The sequence below is a fragment of the Bos javanicus genome, chromosome 11 (assembly GCF_032452875.1).
Source record: "Bos javanicus breed banteng chromosome 11, ARS-OSU_banteng_1.0, whole genome shotgun sequence".
In the NCBI taxonomy this organism is placed as follows: Eukaryota; Metazoa; Chordata; class Mammalia; order Artiodactyla; family Bovidae; genus Bos; species Bos javanicus.
The window spans coordinates 103,629,895-103,650,510 of NC_083878.1; the positions used below are offsets into that span (position 1 = coordinate 103,629,895).

At 62.0% G+C, this 20,616-nt stretch overlaps 2 protein-coding genes across 11 annotated transcripts in view; both read right to left on the bottom strand.

The window, feature by feature from the left end:
* Positions 1-17: 17 nt before the first annotated feature.
* Positions 18-10,580, bottom strand: INPP5E (inositol polyphosphate-5-phosphatase E). 3 transcript variants are annotated; one of them, XM_061434073.1, is made up of 11 exons: positions 10,463-10,580; positions 8,516-9,596; positions 5,494-5,617; positions 4,200-4,297; positions 3,519-3,643; positions 3,310-3,429; positions 2,996-3,103; positions 2,488-2,649; positions 2,275-2,390; positions 2,015-2,151; positions 18-1,544 (listed from the first exon to the last, which is right to left on the bottom strand). In XM_061434073.1, the coding sequence occupies exons 2-11, from the start codon at positions 9,361-9,363 to the stop codon at positions 1,412-1,414; spliced, it is 1,971 nt and encodes a 656-aa protein (XP_061290057.1). In that variant the 5' UTR covers positions 9,364-9,596; positions 10,463-10,580; the 3' UTR covers positions 18-1,411. The 3 variants fall into 3 exon arrangements, with proteins under 3 accessions (XP_061290057.1, XP_061290058.1, XP_061290059.1); XM_061434074.1 differs by lacking the exon at positions 10,463-10,580 and adding an exon at positions 9,991-10,436; XM_061434075.1 differs by lacking the exon at positions 10,463-10,580 and adding an exon at positions 9,982-10,436.
* A 384-nt stretch (positions 10,581-10,964) lies between these two features.
* SEC16A (SEC16 homolog A, endoplasmic reticulum export factor) overlaps positions 10,965-20,616 on the bottom strand; it is a 32,427-nt gene continuing 22,775 nt past the window's right edge. For 3 of the 8 annotated variants that reach the window (XM_061434040.1, XM_061434039.1, XM_061434038.1), the window contains exons 19-29: positions 20,305-20,497; positions 19,758-19,988; positions 19,285-19,367; positions 18,483-18,614; positions 16,580-16,660; positions 16,344-16,400; positions 16,147-16,258; positions 15,612-15,749; positions 15,298-15,374; positions 14,601-14,678; positions 13,406-14,142 (exon numbers count right to left, since the gene is read on the bottom strand). In XM_061434040.1, coding sequence (XP_061290024.1) covers positions 13,873-14,142; positions 14,601-14,678; positions 15,298-15,374; positions 15,612-15,749; positions 16,147-16,258; positions 16,344-16,400; positions 16,580-16,660; positions 18,483-18,614; positions 19,285-19,367; positions 19,758-19,988; positions 20,305-20,497 — 1,452 coding nt within the window. In that variant the 3' untranslated portion in view covers positions 13,406-13,872. Of the gene's footprint in view, positions 12,412-13,195; positions 13,274-13,405; positions 14,143-14,600; positions 14,679-15,297; positions 15,375-15,611; positions 15,750-16,146; positions 16,259-16,343; positions 16,401-16,579; positions 16,661-18,482; positions 18,615-19,284; positions 19,368-19,757; positions 19,989-20,304; positions 20,498-20,616 lie in introns of those variants that run through there. The other 5 variants (XM_061434044.1, XM_061434043.1, XM_061434042.1 and 2 more) reach the window with 4 other exon arrangements.

Below are 20,616 nucleotides of genomic sequence, written 5' to 3' on the forward strand. Positions count from 1 at the left end.
ACCACCCTCACACGTGGTTATATTTCAGTTCTTTATGAAGCTTATTTTGTAGACCCTGGTCAATTTCATTTTCATTAATTTGAATTTCAACCTAACTTGCCAAGTAAAATCCCATTCACAAAAGTCTAATTGGTTACATAAAATACACCGCTTCACTGTGGACCCGTGAGATGTGTGCAGTGACCCGCCCCCCTCCCAGCTCAGGACATGAAGCTCAGTCTCAAGCAAAACTAATTCATATCAACGTCACTAACTTTTCCATGATTTCTCAGAGAAAATGCTGAGAAAGAATCCATAAAACCCTACTCATTGTGACCCCCATTATCACAAAGATCTATAACAAGAGACTTCCTGTTAATTGGTTGAAAGCTCAATGGTACATTCATCAAATTTCATACATCCAGTCTTAAGAGTTTCCAGAAATCAGATGGGATAGGCTATGCATTCTCATTCATGGAATTTTCTGAATTTGTATCAAAATACTGGGTGTGTATCACTTTGACATGGAGACACATTTTGGAAGCTGAGGCTAATGAAAGTTGGATACAATTTTGGTTGGAAGTGACTTAATATCGCTCAACAGGATCTGTCGAGAACACTTACCTGGGGCCGTGTGTGGGTGCAAATGCAGGACGGGGCCAGGTGAGGCCGAGCTCCCCTCTCAGTGACAGCCTGTGCTTGCAAGAGCCTTGCAAGCACAGGTGTGCAAGACTGGTCTTTCTGGGACCCAATCTTTGGCCAAAAAGAGCTTAAGATTCAATATATGCATTTATTTAAAAATATAAATATGGAAAAATAAATAATTTAAAAGACTAGATTGAATGCCCCTAGATTTTCCCACATTCAAAGCCTATGCTTTTTTTTTTTTTTTTAAAGGGGGTAAGCCACAAGGCGGCAACAGGCTCTAAACCCTTTAAGAAAAGATATCGGTGGGGTGGCCTCGGCCCGCAAAGCGGCGACACCCCACACGTCCGGCGGCTGCTCCAGACCGCAAGTGCGTCCCTCACGCTGCTGTTGCTCTGGGCCAACATGACCTCAGCAGGTGGACCCAACTGCTGGGGGAGGACAGCAAGGCAGTCTGTGGGCCGAGCGGCGGCTGGCCCTCCTGGTTCCCAGCAGCACCCCCTGCCCGCCACTGGGTGCCAGAAGGGCCGCTCTTGGTCTGGGTTGGGGCGGGTGGTGGGGGGGTGCTGCTGCTAACGGTGAACCTGGATGTGCACACGTAATCACCTAACACGGGAGGTTAGGGCGCCTGCCCGCAGGGCCTGTGACCTGCGCTCGGCCAGCCTGACACGGTCCTTCTGCCGCTGACGGCCGCACGGTGCAGGGAGGTCAGCCTGAGCGGGGGCTCTGCGGGGACACGCTGGTTCTGTTCTGGAATGGCCCGTCCCTGGGGCCTCCTCAGGAGGCCTCAGGAGACGGTGCAGATGGCGCTGGCGTGCTGGCTCTTGAGTGCCTGCTGCCTCTGGATCTCTCTGGAGATGCGTCTCTTGATTCCCAGCAGGTACAGGTCCCGGTCGAACTTGCCAGCGGCAAGTGGGATGCTGGGGAGGAAGGGCCGTCAGGAGGGCACTGTCCTCCTGGCCCCCGCACCTGAGTGTCGGCCACGGGTAGGCGGCATGTGGAAGAGCTGGGCACAGCTGAGGCCTGGGTCCCCGGGGCTGCGCCCAGGCCCACCATCCGCGCGCCCACCTGCAGCTGTGTGCCGACAGCCAGCGGACGCTGCCTCCCGCCTGTGCCAGGCCGACCCCTTGGTAGGTGGCCCCTGCCACCCACTGGCTGTTTTAGGGGGCATGTGCCTGGGAGGCCTGGCTGGCTCGGGGTGCGGGCAAGGCCCGCACCCTCTGGTGCGTCGCTCGCCTGACGCTGGCTTCTGACCCACGGCACAGCCACCTTCCCTCGGGGCACCCAGAACCCCGCTCCCCTCGGGGCACCGGGACACGCAGAGACCAGGCTGTGCTCTCAGGCCGCCCCCGCCCGGGGCCCAGGAGCGAGAGCATCCAAGGGTACTGACTTGTCTCTCCCTGGCCTCACTTTGACCCGGAACAGGCCGTACACGGGGCGGTGGTCGGACGTCCTGACGCCGGGGCAGGAGGAGTACTTGACGGGGCAGATGTCACCCTGGTGGCGGCTCCTGTATAGGATGCGGTCCTGCGGGCAGTCCCGGGGCCGGTTGGTGGCGGGCTGGGCTGGCCTGCTCTGCCCTCCAGCCGAGTCCCCGCACACGGAAGCCCCCAGGAGGCCTGACCCCGCTCCCCAGCCCCGGGCGGTCACCGTGTAGGATGGGGTCCTCTGCTTGGAGGTGGTGTCATACGAGTCCTTCCCGACGTCGAACTTGTATGACGGCAGGAAGTGGATGTCCGGCTCCTGGAAGCCCTTGAAGATGGACCCTGGGAAGGGGCACGGCCCCGACTCGGTGGCGGCTCAGGGCCAGCGCCACCCCGCCCCTTGGGCCCGCCCGGCCACAGCGGCGCCCTGCCTGCTCACCTCTCTGCATCTCGCGGGTGAGCTGGTCGTGCTGCAGCAGGGCCTGCACGCTGGAGCTGAGGTCCTGCTTCAGGATGGCCTCCACGGCCGCCCGCCCCCCGCTCAGGCGGAAGTTGAAGTCCCCGAACCAGAAGACCTCGTCGAAGCGGGTGGTGACGTCCGCTGGGGCATGAGCGGCAGGGAAGTGTGTGAGACCCCCCCCCACCACTGTGTGTCTACACCCCGACTCCGGGTCAGGACACTTCCCTGCACCCCCGAAAGAGGGGGGCAGCCCAGGACACCCTTGGGGCTCAGGGCGAGGGAGGCGCGGGGGTGGGGGGGTGTCCACAGCTTTCTGGGTTCACAGGGTCACAACTCAGGGAGCCTGGCACCAGACCTCGCTTCAGGTTGGTGAGCGATTGCAGACTTTTCTGGCCTTGGTTCTCAAGGCTCCAAACATTCCTCTCCATTAAACCACCCAGAGAATGAGAGAAGTTGCCGTGTCTGGGGGGAGGGTAAAGCGACTCACCAGCGTCGGAGCGGTAGGGGCTCGTGTCCGGCACGTTCTTGGGCAGGGCCAGGCCCTGCACAGTCTTGCTGTAGTCCACCAGCCGCTCGCCCACCTTCCCGTCTCCGGCTGCAAGGACAGCAGGGTGGGGCCTCTCCACAGGCAGGTTTCTGAGCCCAAGGTTGGTGCCTGGGGGTCGGTCCGAGACAGACCCCCTACCCAGCAAGGTCTGATCACCCAGCATCTGCACCGTGACCCTCCCCTCGAGGGGTCTGGGGCTCACAGGTGAAGGGGGGCCTACAGGCGAATGGGGGGGCCTACGGCAAAGGACTTACAGGTGAAGTGGGACGTGATGAAGAGCAGGGAGGTGCCGAAGAAGGTGAAGCTGACGCCCAGGGCCCCCTTGGTCTTGATCTGGGACACGATGCGGGTGGTCACCGTGGAGCTCTCCACCTCTGCGGGAGGAGCAGGGCTGACCGGGCCATCCCCGTGGGCCGGCCAGGCTGCCCACCCCCAGCCCGCACGCCCAGCCTGGGGCACCCACCTGAGCAGAACCAGATGAGGTCCCTGCGGATGAGCACAGCCATGTAGAGCGCGCCATGGGCTGTCGAGTACAGCATGACGTAATGCGGGCCCAGCGTCTCCTGTAGCCGCGCCTCCCACTCCCGCCTGCGGGGCGGGGGGTGGTCAGAGCTGCAAGCTCGAGGGCGAGCCTGGACCGCCCCCTGCGTCTCCACCATGGCCACGGGTCCTCCGCTGCCTCCCAGAGGCCAAGAGCAGGAGCCCAGGGAGGCAGGAGGGGGCCACCTTCCCTGGAGCCCAGACCCTGCCCCCCAGTGTCCGGAGCAGACCGGGCACCTCCACTCCGGCCAGGCCTGTGCCGCGACCCTGCCCCAGTCACCAGCTGAACTGCCCACACGGCCGGGACAGGTGAGCAGTGACATTCAGGGGCTGAGCTGGGGGCCGTGCTGTGCTGGGTGCCTCACTTTCTCCTGGAGCAGCTATCTATTTACAAGAACCTCAATCGCATTTCTTTTAAACTCTGAGTCCCCACTTGAGAAGAAAGCGATCCCGATTGAGCCCAGGCTTAGACCACAGCTCATGTCTCCCCTCACAGGGGGGTCTCGGGCAAAGAACCGAGACTGGTTCACAGGACTACGCTGGAGCGGCGGGTCGGGGACGTGGAGCATGTGGGGCAGCGGCAGGGGGAAGGCCCTGGCCCTACCTGTCGGAGCAGCCCTCCTGGACGCCCACAACATACAGGTCCTGGGCCAGGTCAGCCTCGGCCGGCAGCAGGAGCTCGTCCAGGTTCGGGGGCAGCTCCTGCGGAAGGGCAGCTTCTGGCAGGGGCTGCAGGGGCCCCATGGCGGGAGCTCTGCTGTCTGGACACCCTTGACCACACACGGGGAGCCGCTGGCCCGGGCAGGCTGCCCACCCCTCCCTCGGCCTGTCCTCGCAGGGCCTGTGCCCCACCCCTTGCCAGGACCCACGTACAGCAACTGTGCTGCTTCCGGCCCCCGGGCGTGGCTGCCTACAAGGGGAACCCCCCAACCTCTGCCCTCACAGCAGCCCCGGGGAGGAAAGTGGGCACCTCGCCGGCGGTCTCCACTTCCCCACCAGCTGCGGCCCGGGCGCTCTGGGCCCCAGGTGCAGGCTAGGCCGCGGACAGCCCGGGGCTCCCGGTGACAGTGGAGCCAGCAGCCCGCACTTCCGTTCAGGTGGTGGTTTTGTGGGGAGGGGCCTGTCCTGAAGCAGCCCCGCCCATCACCCTGAAGGATGGGAGCCCGGGATGCGGCCACTTCTGTTCTTTGGACGGGATGCGCTTCGGCGCACACTGGTGACAGAAGGCACTCCAGACAGGGCCGGAAACCCTGCTGGGCATTAGGTCGCCCACCGTCCGGAGGAAGCCCGTGGGTGGCCCCAGAATCGGAGCCTCCCGCACGCAGGGGTGGAGACCCCTAGCTGTGGGAAGGGATCCCCCAGGAGACACGGGGTGGCTGGAGAGAAAGCCCCTACTGGGCTCCCCCAGAAATCAGTGGGTGAACCCTGCGCCCCCTGGCTGCGGTCGTCCCGGGGCCCCGGCTCACAGGCGGGATGGACATGAGCCCCGACCACGGGGATACACGGCGGGAGACAGACCCGGACCACAGCGTGGACGCCCGCCCGCGGTGTGCATCGGGGCACCCGTGTCCCCACACGCTTGTGGGGATCTGGGAGGCACTCGCACGAGTGGCGCAGGGCGAGTAGAACAGCGGGGCCGCCTGACGGGTGAAGGGGGCAGCCACTTGGAGGCCAGGTGAGGGGTGGGCTCTCGGCAAATCTCTGCTCCTTCCTCCCAAACCTGCTGTCAACCTAGAATTGTTCTGACACGAACAGCGTCTCTGAAAACCTAAGCATCTGTGCCGTGTAAGAGAGGGGGGCGAGGGCCGCTGTGACGGCCAGGAGGCTCCTCTGCGTGCCCCGGGGAAGAATCCAGAAGGAACCCCGTCCCGTCCTGCATGGGGCCGGTGCCCGCTCACCTTCTGGCCCTGCATGTTCCACGTGGCCACGAACAGGGCCACGCTCCGGTCCGGGAAGTAACGGGCCAGCTCATCTGCCCCCATCAGGGCCCCAGTTGCCAGCAGGCTCCCCTCCAGGTAGCTCCTGCAGAGACGGGCCAGACTGAGCCGGGGGTTGCAGCAGATGGACCCAGGGAGGGGCTGGGAGCAGAACACACCTCCGGGGCCGGGAGCCCCCTCCCAGAGCTGGAGTGGCCTCAGGACCCCGGGGGGGGGATGGGGGGAGCACAGTGCGGAGAGCCCCTGGAGCCCAGGGAAACCTGCCATGTCTAGGGCTCTACAGACACCCTCAGGCTCCTGGCCTCCGGAGAGGAAGGGACAGGCAGGTGATGTTTGGGGCTTTTGGGGGGACCCTCTAAGCGCAAGGCCCTGGGAGGGCTGCAGAGGTCGAGGTGGGCTTCTGGACTGTAAGCAGACTTGGGGGGGACACGCCCTTCTCCAGGGCTCCGGCCTCCGCCTTGCCAGCCAGCACTGGGAGCTTGTAAAGGCTTCCTGGGATGCCTTGGTCTTTGCAGGTTCAATCCACTGTAGGCTCTCACAGAAGAACTCATGCAAACGGTGCAGAGTCAAACACCGCCACAGAGGCCCTGCGAGGACTCTGCCTGTGGGGCTGTTCGCCTGTCTCCACTTAACCCGAGAGCAGCCTCGTGTGTGCCCAAGCACCAGGGAGACTTCATTTAGGGACAAACCTGAGATTCGTGTAATTTTCACATGTCCACGAAGGACTATTAGTACTGCCTCGGTGTTTTTTTTTTTTTTTTCCCTTCTCAACTGTGTGAAAACTGTTTCCCTTGGACCCATGACAAGGACTGTGCCTGAATGATCAGGTTCCCAAAGACGGAGGGGAACGCACAGGCTCAAACGTCCAGGCTCAACCAGTCCATCCTAAAGGAAATCAGTCCTGAATATTCATTGGAAGGACTGATGCTGAAGCGGAAACTCCAATACTTTGGCCACCTGATGTGAAGAGCTGACAAGTTCAAAGGTCTCACTTGCTGTTTTCATTCCAACTTGCTTAGAAGACCGTAGACCCTGGCTTGCAGAGATGGGCACCAATCCCTTGCAAGGAGGTGAAGTTAGAGTCCAGTCCTTACAAGCTCACCTGAGAGGCTCTTAAACTCTGACCAAGCTCTGCAGGACAAGAGCTCGCGATGTCAGGAGGCAGGCGCCTCCCTGAGGCCGCCCTGTGTTAAGGATCCCATCGGGCTGCCTGAAGGGCTGCCTTCTCCAAACCAGCCCCGTCTGCAGTGTGTGCAGAAGGCAGCCCCTCAAGGGCACAATCCACTCCCCTTTCCTCCGTCCTTGGCCTTGACTCCGGCCAGGTCCGGGCTGTGTGCAGCCCACAAGCTGAGACTCGCTCCTACACTTTCAGTGTTCCTATTACTCCTTTTTAATCAATGACGTTGTGTATTTATTTGGCTGTCATGGGTCAGTGAAGCAAGGAGATCCAACCAGTCCATCCTAAAGGAAATCAGTCCTGAATATTCATTGGAAGGACTGATGCTGAAGCTGAAACTCCAATCCTTTGGCCGCCTGATGCGAAGAACTGACTCATTGGAAAAGACCCTGATGCTGGGAAAGATTGAGAGCAGGAGGAGAAAGGGACAACAGAGGATGAGATGGTTGGATGGCATCACTGACTCGATGGACTGAGTTTGAGTAAACTCCGGGAGTTGGTGATGCACAGGGAGGCCTGGTGTGCTGCAGTCCATGGGGTCACAAAGAGTCGGACACGACCGAGCGACTGAACTGAACTGGGTCTTCGTCATGGCACGTGGGAGCGTCCATCTCCGCTGTGGTATGCGGGATCTTTAGTTGCAGCACGCCAATTCTTCATTGTGGCACGTGGGATTTAGTTCTCTGACCGGGGCTTGAACCCGGTCCCCCGGCATTGGGAGTAGTCTTAGCCACTTGACCACCAGGGAAATCCCCTACACTTCTCAGTGGTTGGGGAAAAGAAGTATTTTTGTGCCAAAGGAAAATGACCTGAAAGTCACACTTCGGCCTCCTTGAACAAAGTATTCCTTTGTCCACAACACTATGCTGTTGATGTGTGTGGCCTGGGGCTGCTTTTTCATCCCCACGGCAGAGGTCAACACTTGCCAGAAACTGCGTGGCTCACAGACTCGAAACAGTCAGTGGTCTGGGTTGGAGGGGCGCGCTGGTGGCAGTGGGGGCAGGCAGGGAGGGCACAGGACGGCTTCTGAGCCGCAGCGTGGCCCCGAGCCCAAGCTCCGGAAACAGCAGGCCAGCACACAGCCAGTGGGTGTGGACGGGTCAGGCTAGGAGCCCCTGGGGTGTGGTGTGCCCTGAGGCTCCGGCTCAGGGCAGGGGGTTCAGAGCTGGAGATGGGGGCAGCACCTGCCTCCCCTTCAAGATATAAATTAGGCGATAATTAGGACTAACCACTCAAGCCCTGTGACGCTGGACACCCAGCATCTTCCTTGCCCACGGGGTTGGGGGCCGAGCCCTGCCTGTTAGGAGACTCTGGGGCGCTCCTGAGTGTCAAGGACAGGGGTCGGGCTTCTGCCTGCGCCCCTCCCTGCTGGAGATTGGCCATGGGGCCCCTCCCCTGGGGGCAGCCTGGCCACACCCCTGGGGGCCCCAGCCTCATGCAGCTCTCCATCCTGGAAAAGTGCCAGCATTTACATGGGGCATGGCCGCCTAACACTGGTCCTCAGCAAAGGAACCGTGTGGACACGGGTCCGGGACACACCTCAGAGTCCTGGGCCCACCTGCACATGCACACGGAGGGCGGCTCCCGACACGGCCTGCCCGTGTGCAGAGGGGTCTGTGCATCTGACCGGCTGTGTTTCACCGGGGCCTGTGGGGCTGAGACGCAGAAGGAAAAGCTGGGGGTGCAGCTGGGAGAGGCGGGTGGGAGGAGACGGCCCACACACACTCTCAGGAGAACCTGCCTGCGGCTCTCATGGGGCTTCTGAGGGTTTCCCGAGACCCGAGGCCGCCTCCCCCAGGGCCCTACCTGCTCCGGACGTCCTTGGCACGGATGGGCGCCAGGAGGCTGAAGGTGGACCTGGACGAGTGAAGGGAGCAGTCATCGTAGGCCAGGGGGCTTGGGGGCCGGCCGGGACCCAGGCTGCTGTGCGCCCGGAACAGCCTGGCCTGCAGCCGGAGCTTGTAGTCGGCGTGATCTGGGTCCACCTTGTTCGCCGTCCGCAGGCCTTCGGAGGCCATGTTGCGGGCCATGGCGGGCAGCGGGCGCGGGGAAAGCAGGCTGGCCAGCCGAGGGGTGCTCCCGGCCGAGGCCCCTTCCCGGTGCAGCAAGTCCAGGGACGTGCTGATCATCCCAGAAAGACAGTTTCCCCATGAGGAGGGCCCCCCGCTGCCCGGGGCCCTGCGAGCTGTGGGGATCTCCTGCAGGGAGGCGCTCAGGCAGGGCGGGGAGCCACTGCGGGCGGGGGTCCCGGGGGCCTCGTCCTGCAGGGAGCCCCCCGAGGGGCTGGCCCCATTCCGCACAGTCAGGTCCTCGCGGCTGGTTCGAAAACGCCTCTTTCTCCAGCCCTTCTCATCCAGGGACAGCGCCCGCTCCAGCCTGGGCCTCGGGGGCGGCGGCTTTGGGGTGAAGGGTCTCGCTTGGGCCCGTGGGTCCTCGTTGCTGACTTGCTCTGGGGTATCCAGGGGGAGCTCTGGGCTCCTCTCGGGTCCCTGACGGCCGCCAGCAGCCGGGGACCCCAGGCAGGGGACAGGCTCTTCATCACTGTTCGGAAGCAGTCCCTTGAGCATGCTGCCTTCAGGACACAGACACCCCTGGGCAGTGGGCTGCTGGGAGGCGGTCTCTGAATGCCCCAAGCTCACCAACTTGGATGGCATAGTCCGGGGGGCCAGCTCTCAGGGCCGGGGGCAGCCTGGCTGACCCGGGAAACGGCTCCTCTGGGGGCTGCTGCCGACGCCCGGGGTCAGGGCCGTGTGCTTGGCCGTGCCTGGGGGGGCGCGGAGCGGAGGCATGGCAGCAGCTCCCCCTCGGGCCTGGGGTGGTCCGGCTCGGACAGGATCAGCTGCTGCATGGCTGGGAGCCCCGAAGGTCCGGAGTCTCCAGAAAGTACCTAAGGGAACACCCTGCGGTTAGCCTTCATCACCGGGGCAGTGATGCCACTTAATGGTCCTGAAGGACAGCATGGGGCAGGGTGACGGAGCAGACAGGTCATTAGCGGCCCAGCAAGAACAAGCATTTATGCGTCCTGGCCCGCTGGCTCCTCCCAGGAGATGGGTGAAAAGTCCAGCATCTTAGGATGGAGGAAAGTCTCCTTCTTGCAGGGGGTGGGGGGGGGGCGGGGGCGCTGCTTCTCACTTGGGGAGCCAGGGACCCAACTAGCGAGAATTTCCACCCCAAAGGCGTAGGTGCAGCCTCGGATGGGGGATCTGGCCGGAGCCCATTCCTTCCTCCCCCGCCCCGCCCCCGGCCCCCTCCCCGGGGTCAGACGGCCCTACCTCGCTCACCTGCGCGCCCACCACCATCGCTTGGCCCACAGATCCCGCCCCGAGAGCAGGCGACCCTGAGCAGGTCTGCGCCCCGGCCGCGAAGGCCCCTGACTCAGGACTAGCGAGTCTGGCCCGGCCGGTTGCCCGCTCCCCAGGGTAACAACCGCCCGGAGCCGCGGGGCTGGGGACGAAGTAGGGGGCACGAGACGCGCGCCCGGGGATCCTGGCGCGCCACGGACACCCGCGCCCCGCTCCGCGCCGGGGAATCCCACAACCCGATCCCGCGCCAGGGACCCGTGCGCCCGGACTCCAACCCCGGGGTCACCCCGCCCTGTCCTCGAGCCCAGCTCAGGGGTCGTTCCGCTCAAGGCTTCCGGGCTCCCGCCCAGGGGTCACTCGGAGCTTAGGTCGTGCTGGCCCCGTGTCCCCGCCCCGGACTTTCTCCAGGACTGCCGCCCCCGACCAGGGTCATCGCGCCCCGCGCCCCCACCTCTCGACGTCGCCAGCTCCCCAGCTCCGCGGGCTTCAGCGGCCGCTCCCCGGCAACCGGCGGACAGGGTGGCCTGGATCCCGGCGCCCGCAGCGGCCACTGGCGGCCGGAGGACCCAGGCGCGTGGAGCCAGGGCCGAGGGCGCCCTCGGGTGGGTGCCGGGAGTGCCGGCGGCTTCCTTCCCCCGAGCGCAGCTCGCGCCCCGCCCCTCGGGCCCGCCCCCAGCCCCGCCCCTCGTCTCCGTGTTTGACTAGTGAGGACCCTGGGGGACCGGAGCCTAGAAAGCAGAGCGCTACCCTGGTCCCTCTTCACTGCCCTCAGGATGGGTTTTCCCGTTAGGCCCGCCCACCGCCCATCGGAGAGGAGCCCCTTTCTCCGGGGGGTCCCCTAGCGGGCGGGTCTGGTGGAGGGACAGAAAGCAGTGGCCCAGGGAGCCCTAGAAGCCAATCAAACCCAGGTCCCCAAAGGCTTCAATAAACAAAAGGAGACAGCGTGAAAGGCCTTGAGAGCGCAAAATATTTTATTTAACAATTTGCATTTAGGAAAAATAGCAGCTCCCGCCTCAGAGGAAGCTTCTTGAATCAAAACTCACTGGCGGTCAACACAGACAACGGGCAGGTTTCAGCCCGGGGGTCGCACTAGCACTGACCCTGGACACGAGGCCGCCGCCAGTGAGGTCGGCCCCTCCCACAGGGACGCGTCCTGGAAACCGTTCTGCGGGTCCTTCCGAGACGACCCAGTGGACCCAAGGGCCCTGTGCTGACCCCATCCCACCCAAGCCCGACACTTGGATTAAAACCCAACAAACCACGTCCCCCAGCGTTCTACAGAAATTATTTTCTAATGATTTTTATAAATACTTAAATCTTTTCTTTAGTCCCTTTAGACAGAAGAAGAAGAATGTGAACAGTTTTGAGAACAGTCGATGAAGCCTTAAAGCTGAGTCCGCCCGGAGGTCATCGTCCTGCGCAGGTTCACAGGCTGAGTCAGCAGGGGAGCTGCTGACAAGTCTGGGGCCAGAAAGGTCGGACTCGGGAGCTTCGGACAAGAAACAGCTGCAAGCCACTTTCTTCAGGATGTTACCAGCTCCCTAAGCGACGCAGCGGTGAGAGGCAGCAGTCAGCTGACAGCACCGCGGGGGCCGGCCACAGGAAGCAGGGCCTGGCGGGTCCAGAGAAAAACCCAAACCAAACCCGGAGTCCCAGCTGTGACGCTGGACCCATCACTCAGAACAGCTCTGTCCCAGCTGGTCCCTCTGACTGTGGGAAGCCTCCCAGTCCTGGTGAGGCCACAGGAGACCACGCAGAGCTGGGCACGTCTTGGCTCCAGGAGATAAAACGCAGGTCAGTACCGAGGGCTGCTCTCAAAACCTAACGGAGCTGCTACTAAAGGAAGCCCAGTTTCCTCGGAGACGAAGCACCCTTTCAGGCTCAACAACGTGGAGCAGGGGCTGACCTGACCGCCTCTGGGTGCAGGGCAGGCAGGCAAGCTCCTCTCTGAGTCAAAGGTGCACTGTTTCCTCCTGGCATCTGAAAGGATCTCTGGGCTTTATCTGGCAACGATTCACCGTGAGGTTTTGAGAGATGCCTTAGTCACTGAGAAGCAAACTCCTCCTGCAGCCAAGACGCCTCCAGCCTCCCTCAGTGTCACGTCCTCAGGTGCCTGCAAACGCTGGTCCTTAAATCATTCCTTGGGTCAGAGAGCCACTCTTCATCCAGCACCGTGAAGGCGTGGAATTGATGCTGGAACGCTCCACACGTCAGTTCTGAGTTGCTGTGTTCACGCCCACGTGGGGACAGACTGGAGTCGCAGGCCTTTGGCCTGACCTCTGGGCGGAACAGCCATCTCCCGTCCCGGTGCTGCTCCAGGACGCGGCCCTTCTAGCTTAACGCCGGGTACTTCCTCTGGCCAATCCTCCCCGTCCTTGAGCTTCCTGAGGCAGCAGGGGCCTGAAACAACAGGGACAGGACTGAGGTCCACACGCTGGCCCCAGGGGGCCGCGGACCAAGCTGAGCAGATGACGGGTCTCAACAAACAGGTGTGTGCTGTCGTCTCATGCGCAGCCCGGGTCCCTAAGGCAGGGTGGTGGGGTGAGGCCGTGCCCACAGCCGGGTGTCTGAGGAGCCCTGGCCAGAGACAGGGGGAGGCAGGGAGCACCCGGGGAGGCGGGCCTGGAGCACAGGCGTTTACTCTGGGTCCCAGGAAAGCCCTACACGAAGTCAGAGTCAAGAAGTTTTGTGAAGGCATCAGCAAGGTGAAGATGCAGTAGAGAAGAATCCCCTCAGCTGTGGAGTGGAGACGCAGATGGCGGCTGGGAACAGGGAGGGCGCAGTCGTGGGGGCCCACCCCGGAGGGAGCCCGAGGCTGGGGACCCCAGGTGGCAAGGGCAGGGTCTGCCTTGGGACGGCCCACGGTCAGGGGAGGTTTTGAATTCCTAAAGCCAAGACCTCCCCACAGACCCCCTCCTCTATTGCATCCCAAGGCTGCCCCCACCTCCCGTCCACTCTCTCCAGGCCAGAGCCTGGGAGGGAGACAAATGAAAGTAAGCGTTTCCAGCCTGAAGATCACCAGCCACCAGGTGAAGAGGGGCCAAAGTCAGCACAGGAGGAGGTCAGCCCCACCCCAGGGCAGCATCAGCAGGAAACGGATGGGGCGCCCAGCCCCCTCCCCCAGGGCCCCCCACGCCCACCCCCAGAGCAGCAGCAGAGCCGGGGAGACAGCGAGGGCACTTACTTGTGCAAACTGAGCAGGGTTGTAGAAGGGCACCGCAGCCCCAGAAGGGGCCCCAGCAGGGGCGAGAGCACCGGGAGCCTGGGGAGCACACAGAGGCCGTCTCACCCTCTGACCAAGCACAGCAGCTTGGTTCGTTTGCAAATACAGACACTGTTTCTGAGGAAGGGTTTATCACACTTTTGAAGACGCCACAGAAGCAGGTCAAAGGCGCTTATTGCAGAACTACATTTAATTATTTAACGGGGCTCAGAAAACAGTAGAACTGGGGCATGCACACGCAGGAGTGGGGGAGGGGAGCAGGAACTGGGGATCGCTCCAGACCTCAGGCGTCCAGCTACAAAATCCAGTGCTCTAGTTCACAAACGAACACGTCCCAGGAAGTCCTTCTGCTGAGCCAAGGGAAAGCTTAGTCCCACAGCGCTTGGAAGAAGTGCTCTTTTACTTCCTATCGAGCCTGACCGCAGGACAGCGGCCACCATCTCACCCTGCCTGGCCTAAAACACTTTCTCCTGTTTGATCAGAAAACAGAACCTGTGCCTTCGAAATGAGAGCGTCCTGACCCCAGTTGGCTTCTGATGTGCGCGCGTGCACACATGCACCCCGCGAAGCTATGCCTGTGACTAGTCCTTTGAAAAACTCAATTCAGAAAGAGCACAGCCACAGAACTTGGCCGTTTGCTATGGGCGTCCTGGAGTCAGTCTGACCGTGGATGTGCCTGGATATTCGACACCACCCTCTGAGAACCTCAAAAGAAAGGAGCACGGTGCCCTCAGGCATGTGACGGCTGAGCGGCGACAGGTGGCGTCAGGGGCCGGGGCAGAGTGACTGAGCAGCACAGCGATCTCAGAGGAAAGACAAGCCCCGTGCACAGGGCCAGCTACAGGTACCTGGTTAAAATGCTGGCTCACTTCCCGTGATAACGAGCTCAGTGAACTACAGCGCGAAAGCTACAAAACAGCAAGAACACAGACAGACGAACAGCAGAGTCAGCGCGGCACCGCGGCTCCAGCCGGCAGCTCGGTCCCAACGAGCTACGCCGCCGCTAGATCAACGTAGCTCGATGGGGAGAAAGCCTGAAGCTCCTGCTCACAGACAGCTTTTACAGGAAATGACCCGTCCAAGAGACGCTCGCCTAGCCCCGGGCCTCGGGTGGCCTGACCTCATGCTGCCCGAGGCACGGAGGGGACCCCGCTGAGGAGCGCCTGCAGCCCTCACTCTGGCCCAAGGTCCCCAATGACTGTGCGGACACAAGTGTGCCTTTTTTAAGAAACACAGTGCTGCTCCGGTTCCTCAGTTTCTCAACTGCCCTCTCACCACCCAGTAACATCGTCTTAGAGAAGCCACTCGGATACCGTGGGCCTCCGAGTCCCAGACTCTCCGCAGACGCGCCCCCAGTGGCGTTTACCTCTCCTCCCTGGGGACCATCCAGTCCAGATGCTGGGAGTTCAGGTCCAGGGAGCGACGCCACTGCAGGCCCGAACACCTGCCGGGACAGGGGGGAGGCTGCTGCCAGCAAAGCCGGGTGAGCCCGAGGCTCCCACGCAAGGCAGGACCACCCGGGACAGCAGCATGGCCTCCCGGGGCACATTCTGAGAAGCCCTGCAGGTTCTGCACAGACCTGCTACTCCAACCCGCATCGCATCCTTACTTCCCGGGCACCTGCTGTGTGCCCCATGGCGACGGGCACCGTGACGCCATCCATGTGGCGGCACCCTGAGGCTCAAAGGAGCTGAGTGACCCCATCCCCTGCCCCCCCTTTTTAGCCTTGCCACACGCTTGTGGGATCTTAGTTCCCCACCCAGGGACTGAACCCTCGCCCCTACAGGGGAAGTACAGGGTCCTGACCACTGGACCACCAGTCCCCTCCTACCCCCAAACTTTAAACAGCTAACTAATGGAGAACCAGGGCTGAAATCAAGCTCCATCTAACCTCAGATATCAAACTCTAAATAATTGTATTTCACACACACAAAGAAACCCTCTATACCATTAAAACGTCAGCAGGAGAGTGTTCCCAGAGAACAGTTGCACGTGGCCGCCTCCTGGGGGAGCAGGAGGCTGACTTCCACTGGCCCCCATGCCCTGCTGTGTGCATGGCTCACCTTGGGATCCGAGGTGGGCTCTGGCCTGGCCGGCCCCTCCCTGCTGGCCCCCTCAGTGGATGGCAGCTCCTCTGCATCTGCGGGGAGACGGAGGAGGCCCTTGCTGTCCACACGGCCCTGGTGCCCGGGGGACTAAGCCCCAGGGGACACATACTGCCCGCCCCCCCACGCACACACGCCTGCAGACACCACGGTGGGCCTCGCGCTCTGCGTCCATGGTGCTCTTCTAGAAAGAGGACCAAGGCCAGGGCCCCAGAAGGAGACCTGAGGCCAGCAGGCTGGCAGCGGACAGCCCTGCTGCCCGGGCTGTGTACCTGCGTTTGGGCCCAACAGGTGAGCTGGAATTGGAAGCGGGGCCAGGGGTGCAAAGAGGTCAGTGGGAGCCAGGGCTGGCTCGCTCCGCTGGGGGCCCCCCGGGTTCAAGACGTCCACGTAGCGTGCCCTGGTTCCAGCTGTGACACGGAGGGAAAGCAAGGTCACCCCCGTGCCATGGCCCCCAGCTCCGTCCTCCGTGTGTCCAGGGACCATGGGGACCCCACTTCCAGCCCCAGGGAGGCTGGGCTCTGACCAGGAGCCTCTCCCAGGGCCTCCTGCTCAGGTGAGGGTCCCACTTCATGCCAGGATGCCGCCAGGCTGCCTTTCCAACTGATCGGATCCACCCTGCCCAAGACCACTCACTGCTCCGGAGGACGGGCACCCCCACCCCAGACTCATCTTCAGAGAACCAGCCCTCCTCTCGTGGGAGACAAGCCACGCCTGACACACGAGTGGTCCCTGCCGGGCTCTGGAGTGTCTACAGGACAAACGCACAACCCAGACCCCCTCTAACTTTCGGCCGGGCCCTATTACCTGCTTTTCTAGAATACATGTTCACGGTGGGTCTGGGGAGCCCTCCGGGACCAGGGTGGGCAGCTTGTGGAGCCTTGGGAAGGGCAGCTGGAGGCGGAGGTGGAGCCTTCTTCTGCGGAAGGAAAGCCCGCTTGGAGATCCACCACCCCACAGCTCCTGCCCCAGGGAGCGCCTCTCCGCCCGTGGTCCCAGCTCACCTCCTCCTCTGGCTCATTGACGTCCACCCATCGGTTCTTCTTTTCATCCCAGACGATCTGCCGGGGTTGTGAAAAGTAAAAAAGAAAACTCAGCAGCACGAGGTGAGCAGACTCAGGCCCTGAGCGCGAGAGGCGTCGGCCCAGGTTCGCCGAGGACTGAGATGCTCCATGCAGACAGCTGGACGCCCTGCTGCTGCAGAACCCCCGGCTCCCCAGGCCCACCTGGCAGGACTCACCGATTTGTTCTTGTCGTCTGGCAGGTAAGCTTCTGTCCTTTTCTTCACAGGCAGCCAGCGAGAGAACCAGGATTCGCTGCTCTGAACAGAGAAACCACCAGAACAAGCCTGAGGTCGTGGCACTGAGAGAAATGAGCCCGGCACAGCAGGGCCAGCCCGCGCAAGCCCCGGTGTCAGGTTGCAGGTGCCAGGGCCACAGGGACAGGAAGCAGACGCCTGGCTGGAGGTGGGAGGGGCCTCACCGCAGTGGAGGCAGGGCTTCGGTGTGGAAGACAGAGCCCCGGGGACGGTGGTGGTGGCCGCACGACAGAACTGCGCACTTAAAACAGTGGAAGTGACCAACGTGCTGAGTATCTCACCACAGTTACAAAAATCGCAACAGTGACGTGCCTCCTGGAGCCTCTCATGTCCAAATGCCAACAATAGGCAGCCTGAGACCGTCTCCCCCAGCAGTGGTGACAGCCAGCAAGTCCGTGCGGGCTCCTCAAAACAGGCCCTTGCACCCCCAGACTGGGAAAGGTCAGGCGTCAGGGAGGTTGGCCTCATCCTGCATACGCTGCCCATCACGTCCGCCGCAAAGTGCAGCAGCAGCAGCTCCACAGCCCCCACCCCCTCTGAACCCGCGGCCGACTCCGCACTGGGGCGGGCGGCCGCGTCCAGTCACCTGCACGGCTTGTGCACGCTTTGAATTAAACTTGTGTTTACTTGTGATACCAGCCACGGGGGCTTCCCTTGTGGCACAGTGGGTAGGGATCTGCCCGCAAACGTGGGGAACATGGGTTCCATCTCATTCGAGAAGATGCCCTGTGCTGCGGAGCAACTAAACCCAGGAGCCCCGACGACGGAGCCTGCGCCCTAGAGCCCAGGAGCCCGAGCACCCTGAAGCCCGTGCTCCACAAGAGAAGCCACGGCAGTGAGAAGCCTGTGGCAACAAAGAGCAGCCTCCACCTGCGGCCACCTAGAGAAAGCCTGGGTGCAGCAACCCAGACCCACGACAACCAAAAATAAATAATTAAAGAAAAAAGATACCAGCCGTGAAAGCCGACTCTGCTGAGCACTAGACTGAGAACAGCGTTCTTCCCAAGCAGCCACCAAAGGGTAAGAGGCCACCCAAGGCTGGAGAAGACGCTCAGAAGACACATCTGACAGAACCTGCATCCACGTGAGAAGGGCCATCGCCAACCTGAGGGCCCCGTAAAGGACGGGAGAAGACCTGAGCAGCCCTCCACAGACAAGGTCGGGGTGGGCAGACAGGCACTCGGAAAGGCGCCGTGTCACTGCTCATCAGTGTCACCAACCCCGGCACGGTGGCAACCGTCAGGAGGGCAGACAACGCGGCCCCAGGGACGATGCGGCCGGGGTCTTGCCTGCTTGGTGCTGGAAGGACCACCTGGTAAACCCGCGAGGAGGCCTGTCCAGCAGGACGTTCTAGAGCTGGACACACAGCTGTCCCGTGATGCTGGGATACACCCTTGGGAAAGAAGTGCGTCCACCACAAGACACAGACAAGAAGACTCACGCGGCTGGATCCCCAATAAACGCAACCTGAGCGACACCGACTCATGTCCGTTCCCGGGGGAAAGGACAGCAGCAGCGTGGCGCACCCACGATGAGGCACTGCACGGCGAGGGCCACTCCCGCACGCGCGGCCCAGCCTGGGCAGTGGGGGCAGATCAGTGCTGACATGAGCCTCCGGGCGGCTGCATGGGCCCTGGAGCCGCGGGCCTTGGGGCGGGCAGCGTCCCCCGCTCTGAGCTGGTGGTTCACACGTGGACACAGACACACCGCACACACTTCACTGCACACACGCTGCCCTTCCAGAACACGCTGGGCCCCATCTTCACACACACGATGTCCCCTTGCCTCGGCACCCCACCCCTGCCCGGCTGGGGCTGTGAGTCACCTTCTTCGGCTCCTTGTTCTCCTTCTTGGCGGCCTGGACAGGTCTCTGCGCTTCGGGCGCGGGCGTAAGCGGCGCAGGCAGCTGCAGGGCCTGAGGCGGCGCGTCGGGACCTGGTGAGGTCCTGAAGGAGCCCTGGGGGGACACACGCAAGCACTGAGGATGGGGCGGTTTGAGAGGCAGAACTGTTCAGAAAGATGGTCATCCCCAGGTTGAGACAGTTTTTTCAATACAGTTAAACTGCCACTTTTATTTTCTCAGGGACAGAATGTTTTAATGGGAAAGCGCACAAGGAGCGTTTCCCAGGACAGCAAAAAGAATTGGCTATCTGTAAGAAGCTTCCAGAACACGGATAGAAAAGCGTTGTTCCACCCGCCCTCCCACCCCTGCCCCTGGAATCACAGCACACAGACGGAGTGTGTGTTTATGTCAAACACGTCTGATACGATGAATCCTAACTTCAAGGAAAGCACTAAAAGTTTTACAGATCCTAGAAAAGATGCAGAAATCAGAGAAGTTCTCCATTTCAGAAGGCTTAAAACTGACAAGACGGTTTCATTATACACACGTATTTCTCCTCCTTAAAAGCCTTCTTTTATACCGTTACTTTTCTCCCTATTAATGTTTACAACAGTTCTTCATGTTTTAAGGATTCAAGGTTTCTCTTTATGAAATTAATTCAAAAGACAACCTCATAAATTTAAGTGCCGTTGACCTACTTACAGTTTAAGAAAGAAGAAGTACTTATTCACTGGAGTTTACAGAAAACAAACAGCTTAAAGACAAAAACCATATGGGCAAATACCGTATCAGCGAAGTTCCCACCAAACTCCTCCTCTCCCGGCTCCGAGCGCGAGCTTCTGCTGGGTCTCTCCTGCGGCACCACCCCTGCCGAAGGAAGCGCGGCTCCGGTGAGCTCCGCACCGGCACCCAGGCAGGGGGGCTCCGTGGCCACGCCCGCTGCTGGGGACGCACAGTTCCCCCACCCGCCAGGGCCCCCGACACGACCTTCTGAAACCCAGACTGCACTGTTCTAAATGTGTAAAAATAAAGCTTCACTTTTAGAGGAAGGTTGTCCAGGTGGACAGACGGCCAGGGATATAGCCCTGTAGGAGGAGGGTTGGTGCATCCTCTGGGTCACAGGGCTGCCCCCCCGACCCTGGGACACCCACTCCCACCTCCTCCAGGTTAGGATGACTTAGGTTCCTCCTACAGGCACCTCCTTGAAGAGCAAACCCACTCCACTCTGCCCTCAGGACGGCCCCTCTGCAGACCCACCTGTGTCCTGGCCCCTGGCCTCCGGGAGCAGGCGGTCCGTCTCCTGGAGAGGTGGCACCCCAGGTCCGGGGTACAGGGCCACAGGGTCAGGCCCAGAGGGCTCTGGAAAGCCAGGTACAGCCCCTGGGGGACCATGTACGGGCCCCAGCTCGACAGGACCTGGCAGTGGCACCGGGAACATGGGCACCCGGACGGGAACGGCTGCTGGGCCATCGGGGAGCGTCAGAGGAGCTGCAGGAGACGGTGCAGAAGGGACTGTCTGAGGCCATGTGCTCGCCCCAGGGACTCCGCGGACTTGCCTCATTCACTGGGAGACGGGAACTCTCCGTCTGAGCACGAAGGCTGAGGCTGCCAGGGCGTCAAGGGGCCTCACTCCGCATGGCGCGGGCTCGAGGCCACGGGAAGCCCCGACAGCCCAGCAGGCGGCTGTCCAGCCCCGTGCAGGCCCACTGCCTTCACGGCCCTCCCACCCCACCCGACCTTCACAGCCCTGGGACTCGACCGGCTCATCAAGGGAGGCAGCACCGGGAGGAGGCCGCGGGCTCACCTGAGGGCAGCAGCCGCACATCCTGGCTTAAGAGCTCGGCGCCGGTCACTGGCGGGGCCAGCAGTGGGTTGTCGGCACCCAGGCCCACCAGCTGGGTGGGTTCTGGGCCGTCACGGGGCCCCACCTCAGGGCTTGGTGAGCTGGGGCAGTGTGGCGGGCAGGCTCCGTCCTGACTCCAGGCCACAGCACCCTCCTGAGGGAGAAAAGCCTCAGGCATCTCCCCGCCCGACGCTGCCCCCCGCCCTCCGACAGAGGTGCCCCGAGCACAGATGCTGCCTCCCCACGCCCCGCCAACAGAGGTGCCCTGAGCAC